At 43.5% G+C, this 10,494-nt stretch overlaps 1 protein-coding gene across 1 annotated transcript; it reads left to right on the top strand.

The window, feature by feature from the left end:
- Positions 1-200: 200 nt before the first annotated feature.
- LOC135548877 (hepatic and glial cell adhesion molecule-like) lies at positions 201-9,325 on the top strand. The gene is made up of 7 exons (XM_064978935.1): positions 201-405; positions 3,681-4,025; positions 4,678-4,959; positions 5,697-5,790; positions 7,671-7,765; positions 7,880-7,950; positions 8,240-9,325. Exons 1-7 carry the CDS (start codon positions 318-320, stop codon positions 8,573-8,575), a joined length of 1,311 nt encoding a protein of 436 aa, XP_064835007.1. The 5' UTR covers positions 201-317; the 3' UTR covers positions 8,576-9,325.
- Positions 9,326-10,494: the final 1,169 nt, after the last annotated feature.

Below are 10,494 nucleotides of genomic sequence, written 5' to 3'. Positions count from 1 at the left end.
ACTGCCTAGGTATCCCCCTTTCCCTAATTGTAACCATAACCACTAAGCTTAAAATAGCTTTTGTCCACACGGGATGTGGCAAATTTTCCTTGTTTCCTCTCCTTGTAGGGACTTTTGGGGATTCTAGGTCCCCACAAGGATAGAAGAACCAACCAACCCACACACACACACACACATCACTCTGTCTTGCCTGCTGGTGCGTTGCTTTGTTGTGCAGTGCACCCAGTCCTAGTGGAGTCCTGCCTTGGAGGAATGGCTGTGCGCTCTCTGGGGGACGTGCTAATTGTCTGGGACGGACACGGAGTGCTAAACCCAAGATGAAGGCAGAGAGAGAGGCTCTCTCAAAAGCCATAGCTGCTCCTCAACTTTTGCTATTCTGGTGTCTCCTTGTTTTGTCCCAGTCAGGTAAGGGAAACTTTCCCCTGTTTTGGGGAAACACAAGGCAAGGCAATGTGGGTGGGAGGTATTTACAATGGAGTGGACAAGTAAATGGTTTCTGACAGAGATTTGTTTGTCTGATAGGTTGGACACATACATTTTGTGTTTTTCATATTCTACTTGCAAGAACATGTTTATTATGCCTACTTTGGCCATGTCAAACAAGCAAATAAACGTTTCCTTATTATATTGTAGCTTACACTGAGTGTACATAGCATTCCTTTGGTTTCTTTTGGTCTCTACTGAGTTAGGTAAATCAGCTTTTTGTTTTTTTGCACTTTATCTGAAGAACAATCTTCAAAATGTTCTTAAATGTGATGTTTTGGTGCCTCGAGGTGAATTCAGAAAGCTTTGTTTTATTTAAATTTTATATGAATGTGTTTTTTTGTTTTTTTATGAACGTGTTTTTCTTTCTCTTGCATTTGTATTTATATTTTGATGTGTGTATTTTCTGTAATTCATGAAACGCAGGGTTCATCTGTAAAAGAGACCCTCGGTCTCAGTATGACTCCCTGATAAAATAAAGGTTAAACAAATACAAAATAGGCACCCTTGCTTTTTCCATGACAGAGACTGACCAGGTGAATCCAGGTGAGAGCGACAATCCCTTATCGATGTCACTTGTGAAATCCACTTCACTGCTCTTTTCACAGTTATTGTAAAATAAGAATTTGTTCTTAACTGACTTGCCTAGTTAAATAAAAGGTTAAATAAAACATTTAAAAAAATATATATATATATATAATTTCCCCGACAGACTGACCAATTGAATCCAGGTGAAAGCTGTGATCCCTTACTGATGTCACCTGTTAAATCCACTTCAATCAGTGTAGATGAAGGGGAGGTGACAGGTTAAAGAAGGAATTTTAAGCCTTGAGACAATTGAGACATGGATTGTGTATGTGTGCCATTCAGAATGGGCAAAAGATTGAAGTGCTTTTGAATGGGGTATACAGCACAGGATGCTGCTGAAGGGAGAATGGCATCAAATACCTGGAAACCATGTGTTTGATGCATGTTACATTTACATTCTTATCCAGAGCAAACAGTAGAGTGTATATATTTTCATATTTGTTTCTAGTGGTCCCCAATGAGAATTGAACCCACAACCCTGGCATTGCAAGTGCCATACTCTACCAACTGAATCACACAGACCCATTCCACTAATTCCACCCCAGTTGTTACCATGAGCCCGTTCTCCACAATTAAGGTGCCACCAATCTCCTGTGGTATGCATGTAGGTGCCAGGCACACAGGTTTGAGTGTGTCAAGAACTGCAACGCTTCTGGGTTTTTCACGCTCAACAGTTTCCCCATGTGTATCGAGAATGGTCTACCACCCAAAGGACATCCAGCCAACTTGACACAAATGTGGGAAGCATTGGAGTCAACATGGGCCAGCATCCATGTGGAACGCTTTTGATACCTTGTGGAGTCCATGCCCCCCTGAGGGCAAAATGGGGTGGAACACAATAATAGGAAGGTGTTCATAATGTTTGTACACTCTGTGTATTTTCATTCAATCTGGAAGCACAATGCCACAGTACAGTAATCCTAAATTACTAGAAAACCATTTTGTAGTCAAATTGATGACACTCAAAAAACAACACATTGATGAAGATATATTATTTGCCAGAAAGCAGTCACAATAGGATGAATGATTTTTTTTGTCCAGGATGGCTTAATCTGAGTTTGGGAAACTGGCCCACAAGGTTTAGACTTTAACGAGTTTAAGTGTTTGTATTTGACCTCTGTAGAGCCCATGTTGGCACTCCACTATTCAAATGTCTTCCGGTTGGTTTAGCAGGTTCGCCAAAGTCCTCCACCAGTATGAATGGTGATGTCATGGAGCCAAACTGCTCTGTGAGAATGGCACAATCAGAGGATCCTCCAAGGTGAGAGGATCATGGTGAAAGGGCAGATGTTGGTTGGTGAAGGACCTGAGTTCAGGGTATTGAGGTACGACCTAGAAAAATAAAGGGGAAGATATACGAAGAATCTATACTTTTGTAAATATATCATTCTAACTTTACATGAGATATATAAACAAGGTGTGAAGACACAAGCATAGAAAGAGGTGCGATTGTGTTGTCATCAGCAGAATCACTGGGGTCCTCTGTCTCCGGGCTCAGCCAATCGGGGATCTCGTGTTTGCTCTGAGGGCTCTTTTCATGGACTGCCAGGGAGGAAGTTGGTCCAAACAATCGCCACTTTTGTCAGCTCAACCCAGCGGTCCCAGAGAACTGTGAGCTGTTACCACGGCAATGCAGTGCTGCCTCGCAGGCTCGCTTCAGCACACTCTGCCCCAATGGAGGAGGGGGCCCAGTGCCCACAGTCGAGTCATCAGCAGCCTACCGCCCACAACAACAGCCAGCAGAGCTAGATACAGTCATTTGGCTCTCACTTTATTAGCCCACTCTGAACACATACTGTAGGCTATTTCCCTCACAGAGATGAAACCTCTGGTCAATGAACTCAGAAAGTATTGCTGCAAAATCTGTTGGCCATAACTTAGACTGTTTGAAATATGTTGTTGAAATAGCTAAAGGGGCTGAGAGGAGGAAGCTTAGCATATGCCCGGACAATGACCTGTTAATGATGAATGGAAAGAAGCATGCCACTCAATCAAAGACCGCCTAGTTACGGCTGGGATGGTGGTACTGGTGTGGAGATTGTGGACAGTCCAATATTCTTCAGAACACTAACATTCACAGAGTAATGGGATAGGAAAGGCACTACGTTTCCATTAAGAAGTGGGCCAAGTCTCCTTGGGTACACGATCTGGGTAAAGCTTGTTGTTGGATGGTTTGCTACTAGGCCTATTTAAAAGACACTTGTAGCAACCTGAAGTGGCATTTTTTAAATTTTTTTATTTTACCTTTATTTAACCAGGCAAGTCAGTTAAGAACAAATTCTTATTTTCAATGACGGCCTGGGAACAGTGGGTTAACTTTGCTAGTCCAACACTCAAACCACTAGGCTACCCTGCCGCCCCAGCTAGAGCCCTACCTGTGCCCTACTGTGGTGTATGGTGTCAGTTAATCTGTCTCACATGGGTGTAAATTACATTTGTGTCATTTGACTCTAATCTGATAAGATAAAGAATACAAATATGATTACAAATATGCAAAATATAATATGTATGGTGGTGCTTACACATGTTCCAGGAGACTATAACCTGAATAAATTGACTAGATACAATACGGTGGATCTTATACATCCAGTCTGTTCCTCTATGACTAGGAAGTGTCGAGGGGGTCAACATCACCAGCCCTGGCTCCCTGATCCGGGGGACGTTGGGCGGGGAGGCCCTCCTCTCCGTCCGCTACAGCAGCTCCAGCCCCGATGCGCCTGTCATCAAGTGGCAGCTGAAGAGGGACGACAAGCCTGTCACTGTGGTCCAGTCCATTGGCACCGAGATCATTGGGAACCTGAGGCCCGAGTACCGGGACCGCATCCTGGTGTTTGAGAATGGCACCCTCCTGCTCCACAACCTCAAGCTCTCGGACGAGGGCACCTACGAAGTGGAGATCTCCATCACGGATGATACTTTCACTGGAGAAGGGAGCATCGACCTGACTGTGGATGGTAGGTGGTTCATAGTGTAAGTAAGTAAGCCTTGGAAAAGTAAGCCTTGTCCATGCCAGAATGGACCATAGGGTAGTAGCCTATGTCCTTATTCTGTAGCGTGAGGCAGTTTGATATACAAGTACATCCACTGGACAGGATGTTAGTCTATCGCAGGACCTTATCCCTAATCCATCTCTTTAATGCTGAGTGTCAAGCAGAGGCATTGAGTACCATTTTTGGAGTCTTTGGTATGACTCTACCAATTTCAGGGTGGATACTAAGGTCACTAAGTTGGTTGGTGAATAGTCCTCTGTGACATGACTTGCATTAAAGAGGCACTGCTTGCAGGGACTTCTGGCATTGTCTGTGACAAAATCAAAAGCTTTTTGACATTTTTGTTAATATTTATTTTTCATAAGACTGGGCTGAATTGCATGAATTTGTATGAATTGTCAAGGAAAGTGCAAGGGACAGTAGCCCAAACAGTGTTGAACCTGTGAAGTCATTGTCGCATGGGTCACCTGAGAAGTTGTATATGTACATTAGCTGACTCGTGACATATTTTTCACCATTATATCAGCATAACCTTTGACCCTGAACGAACAAGAGATCCTAATCTTTTCATTGGGGTATTTCAGAAACGTGTGACTACTATGCTTCTTCTCCATAGAGCCCATATCCAGGCCTTATGTCCACATGGAGGCCTCCTCAGTGCTGGAGCTCAGCGAGCACTTTACCCTCAACTGCTCCCACGACAATGGAACCAATGCCAAGTACAGTTGGCAGAAAGGCGGTAAACCACTGACCAATGAGACGCGCCTGCAGTTGTCACCTGACCAGAAGCTCTTGACAATTGTGCGGGTGCTGATGGTGGATGATGACATCTACGGCTGCATGGTGGAGAACCCTATTGGCAGCATGAAGAGCCTGCCCATTAAACTCACTATCTACAGTAGGCTTAACAGTGGAAGCCACAATCTGCAATCTGGTTTTCTGTAAAATGGCAGCCCCACCACTTGCTTTGCTATAAAGTTGAGGGATGAGGATGGAGAAATTTAGCTAACTCCTGTAGTACTCTCGCACTCTCTAACCCATGATATAGGCTTCTTTAGTAAGTACTCACTAAGTAAAATTGAAGTTATTTTCATAATTTCATCTCAGAGCGCTTTCTTAGGCGTACAAGTCAGTGGTTCAAGCCTAGGGCATTAAACAAATACTTCACTGAAAAGCAAGTCCTTGTACTTTAGGGAAGGGGTGAATAAAGGCAAATGCAAATCATGATAGCTTCTGTAAAATAAAATAAACCCAAAGCCCTCACTCTAGAGGGGGAAAAAACATCATTGTAATGTACCATTAGCAAACAGAATGCGGGGAGGGAAGTCCATCACTGGCTATACATGCAGTACATGACTACATCACAGAGACATGAGTGTGTACGTGGGAGGCCGGGGGAGAAAGTACATACTGTAATTCTGCTTGAACATACTGTTAAGTAGCTCTCCTGTGACATTTATTTTCCTGTGTGGTTACCACCCAAATAGAACCGTATTCCCTATATAGTGCATTACTGTTGACCAGAGCCCTACGGGCCCTGGTCAAAAGTAGTGCACTGAATAGGGAGACAGGTGCCATTTGGGACACAACCTGTGACACTGCTATCCTCCTGACCCTCCTGTGTTCCCTCCGCAGGGAGGAGTTCCCTCTACATCATTCTCTCCACCGGGGGTATTTTCCTTCTCATCACCTTGGTTACAGTATGCGCCTGCTGGGGGCCTTCCAAGAAGTAAGAACTAGCTCATTGATGGTTGTCTCACTCGCTACATGTTTCTGGATGCTTCTCTGTCTGTACAAATCAAAGTTTATTTGTCACGTGCGCCGACAGTGAAATGCTTACTTACAGGCTCTAACCAATAGTGCATAAAAGGTATTATGTGAACAATAGGTAGGTAAAGAAATAAAACAACAGTAAAAAGACAGGCTATATACAGTAGCGAGGCTATAAAAGTAGTGAGGCTACATACAGACACCGGTTAGTTGGGCTAATTGAGGTATTATGTACATGTAGATATGGTTAAAGTGGCTATGCATTTATGATGAACAGAGAGTAGCAGTAGCGTATAAGAGGGATTGTGGGTGGTGGGGGGGACACAATGCAAATAGTCCGGGTAGCCATTTGATTACCTGTTCAGGAGTCTTATGGCTTGGGGGTAAAAACTGTTGAGAAGCCTTTTTGTCCTAGATTTGGCACTCCGGTACCGCTTGCCATGCGGTAGTAGAGAGAACAGTCTATGACTGAGGTGGCTGGGGTCTTTGACAATTTTCAGGGCCTTCCTCTGACACTGCCTGGTGTAGAGGTCCTGGATGGCAGGCAGCTTGGCCCCAGTGATGTACTGGGCCGTACGCATTACCGTCTGTAGTGCCTTGCGGTCGGAGGCCGAGCAATTGCCGTACCAGGCAGTGATGCAACCAGTCAGGATGCTCTCGATGTTGCAGCTGTAGAACCTTTTGAAGATCTCGGGACCCATGCCAAATCTTTTATGTTTCCTGAGGGGGAATAGGCTTTGTCATGCCCTCTTCACGACTGTCTTGGTGTGTTTGACCATTCTAGTTTGTTGTTGATGTGGACACCAAGGAACATGAGGCTCTCAACTTGCTCCACTACAGCCCCGTCGATAAGAATGGGGGATATGCTCGGTCCTCCTTTTCCTGTCGTCCACAATCATCTCCTTAGTCTTGGTTACGTTGAGGGATAGGTTGTTATTCTGGCACCACCCGGCCATGTCTCTGACCTCCTCCCTATAGGCTGTCTCGTCATTGTCGGTGATCAGGCCTACCACTGTTGTGTCGTCTGCAAACTTACTGATGGTGTTGGAGTCGTGCTTGGCCATGCAATCATAGGTGAACAGAGAGTACAGGAGGGGACTGAGCACGCACCCCTGGGGAGCTCCAGTGTTGAGGATCAGCGTGGCAGATGTGTTGCTACCTACCCTCACCACCTGTGGGTGGCCCGTCAGGAAGTCCAGGATCCAGTTGAAGAGGGAGGTGTTTAGTTCCAGGATCCTTAGCTTAGTGATGAGCTTTGATGGTACTATGGTGCTGAACGCTGAGCTGTAGTCAATGAATAGCATTCTCACGGTCCTATGGGGAAAAGTGAGAAGAGTGGTAAGAAGGCAGAAGCATATTGACAGAATTTCTTTAAGGCCCACAAGCCTCATTTGAAGGTACCGGTTTAAAAAACGTATGGAAGTATGGAGATAGTTTAGTGCCTAAAATAAAGGAATAAATACATGTAAAAAAATCCTGATCTTTCTTATATCTCTCAGATATAGGACAGACACTAGGGGGGGGACTGTTGATCCATGTACTAATCTGTTGTTCAATGTGTTTCTATTGGCTAATAGCATAATAAAATGTTTATCTAATCATTTTTGTATATATTTTTTGATACATCAAGGGCTGTTAAAATAAAATAAATAAATAGCTAAATTATCTTTGGTATGAACATCTTAAAACAATTCCATATGTTAGCTTAGACCCCCCACCCCCACCACCCCCTATCGCCTGGCTTAGACAGGGCTTAGACTCTAAAGGGTTTAACAGTTGTATACTGTATCATTTTAGCACACAGTTTAATCTCACATATATTGTACATTCATTATGCAGAGAACGTCAGAAACGACAAATGAAGCCCAGAGGTTTGGCAGGCCTGCCAAGGCATTTAATAGAACACCCTGATTATTCCCAAATCAATCATGCAGGTAAGAAAACGAATAATAACTTTTATTTATATTTCCAATTTATTCATAATAATAAAATAAAAAATGTGTGTTGCACCAAAGGTGTTCATCCAATGTCTTTTTCATCCTGTTCAGTTCGAGTTTTACCAAAAATTATGACTGAACATGAACGCAAGAATCCAGTGGCACTCTACATCCTCAAAAAGGTAACTCTCGAAATAACAAAAAACATGTAAATCAGTCACCATCACTATCTGACTCAAAACATAACTAAATAAACCCTTGTCTGAATAAATGTTAATTTATTAAATTGATTAAATGGACAGAGATATTGTGGGGGTTTGTACATTTTTATTTCTCAATCCTCATTCAGCTGTTAGGATGACTACAATATCTCAATGTAGAATACAATACAGCCACTACACTTTAGGTATTGTTTGGACCTGTTTAGAGAGCAGTGTGTGTGTGTGTGTTGACTTGGTTCCCTCTTGGTAGGATTCCCCTCAGGAAGACCATGACTCACCTGGCAACATAGGTCCGGGCCTCCCCTCTGTACCACCTAGAAGCCCTCCCAGCTACAGCAGCTCCCTGCCCCCCTCCTCACACTCCCCAGACCCCCCTGCCCGCTCTTCTCGCAGGTACCCTCGCACCCCAGTCAGCTCCCCCCCTTCACATCACAACAACAAGTTGCAGAGCAAAACCTCCACCCCCTCCCCGCCCCGCACTAGAAGCTCCAGGCGCATGTTCCGCAACCCAGGGGGCATACTACCTGCCCCTCAGTTGGAAGAGCCCACCCCCATACTGGAGATCAATGGCACCACTCAGCCCTGATTTTCTATATGCAAGTGCGGGAGAGATGCAGTGTGTGCAGGCTTTTGTTTCAGCCCAGCACTAACACATCTGGCCTAAATTTAAGACCATGATTAATTTAAACATAGGCACCAAAGGGAACAAACTGGACATTCATTTTCTTTTTTTCATTGCAAAATGATTTAAAACAGTTTATTTTCAGTGCCCTAATGAATATGACCCTGGTGTGTTGAAGCTGGGCCAGGAAAAAACGCTTCCACACACCATGGCCCCTGTGGTCCATGCCTTGGAGCTGCAGAGAGATGTGTATATTTCTGTATGTTCACATGGTGACTGTATGTATGTAAATATGTTTTTATGCTGTGATAGTGCAGTAATGTTTGTCTCAGAACCCAACACAGCACTTTAATATTCTCTCCTCAATGGATTTGTAAATACAGTTTCATCCTCCACAACTGTATGGGTCAGTTTAGTTTTCAAGTTCTGACATGTTAGCCAATTTGTTTATGTTACATTTCATGATGTCCCGTTCTTAAGACCTAAACTGTACAATGTATAAAACCTCTCTTTAAAAAGGTACCAATTTCTTTTAGTACATTTTGTATGGTGTGGATGTTTGTAATTGAACTACTAATCGTCTGTGTTCTTGGTATCATAGTTGAATAATCATTCAATATTTGTTTTCCTTTGTCTAGATTCATAGAATTTGTTACGAAAACAAAGGATGCACTGTACACATCAGTAGAGATGTTCAATAAAAGGTATGAGGAATATTTGTCGTCATTTCTAAATTTGTTTCACTTAAAGGTAAACTTTAGGGAAAGTTTGAATGTTTCAGACACTTTGTCCTTAATATTGTTGGTTTGTATTTTTTTTTTACATTGATCCATACAGCTTACAGGGTTTCTTCAGACAGTCAACGTGGTCGACATCAATGCAATCTCTTCATCTCTGTTCACAGGGAATGTTTGTGCCCTGCAATAAAACAGAGGGGACATAATTTCAACACAGTACAGTACAAGCTTTATGTAACTTGTTCCTTTTTGTCTAATGCTCATCATTCTGTTCTCGAACACACAGAGAGAATCTGTTTGCTGATTCACAGTTTCACCAAGAGGACAAAAGCCTGTTCAGTGACGACTATGGCTTTGTGGTTGAGGGAGAAGAAAGAAAGCAATTCATCTCTCAACATAAACATGAATGAATACATTACACAATTTCTCCACAGAACAGAGACGCATGGATAACAATTAGGTGTTGTTACCATGTTTTCTCACTAGAAAACTATGTCACTCGCTCGACTTGGACTTTTCAGTGGGTCTAAATCAAACAGCCTATTTCCATAGATGTAAATTAGCAATTTATCTGCAAAAGTATTTCAAGCAGGTCTAACTTGATTCAGCAGGTCTAACTTGATTCTTGATTCAAGTGTAGCCGACCAGTGTAGAGAGAGTGACAACAGCCCTATGGTCATGACATGTTCTGGGTGTTCGCCAACGTCATCCGTAGAGAAGCCAAAGTCAGGGCAGACCCCAGCTTCAACCTCTTCTCCTCCCATTCGGCACCTGTCAGAAGAGACGAGCAAGACAGACATGGGATGACAATATCTGTCCACAAAATACAAGTATCTTCAACAGAGAACACGGGGGATCAGAAGAAACCAGCCGTTAAATCTGCAACGTAGATTACGTAGGTCACCAAGCCTCATCCGTTAAAGAAGTGTGGAGGTTTCGGAGTGAAGTCCCTGGAAGACCGCAAACAGTTCCTCAAAGAGAACTGTGTGTGTTTTCAGTGCTGCTCTTCCACAAATCATCTCGCCAAGAACTGTAAGGTAACGGTGAAATGCAACGAATGTGAAAGCGGCCGGCACCTCTCAGCACTCCATCCTGGTCCAGCTCCATGGAAGTTAAGCTCATCCCCTTCCTCTTTAGAGCATAGCA

This window comes from Oncorhynchus masou, chromosome 11 (assembly GCF_036934945.1).
Source record: "Oncorhynchus masou masou isolate Uvic2021 chromosome 11, UVic_Omas_1.1, whole genome shotgun sequence".
NCBI classification, from domain to species: Eukaryota; Metazoa; Chordata; class Actinopteri; order Salmoniformes; family Salmonidae; genus Oncorhynchus; species Oncorhynchus masou.
Note: the sequence above shows the minus strand (reverse complement) of the source record. Positions and strands in the feature narration are given on the sequence as shown.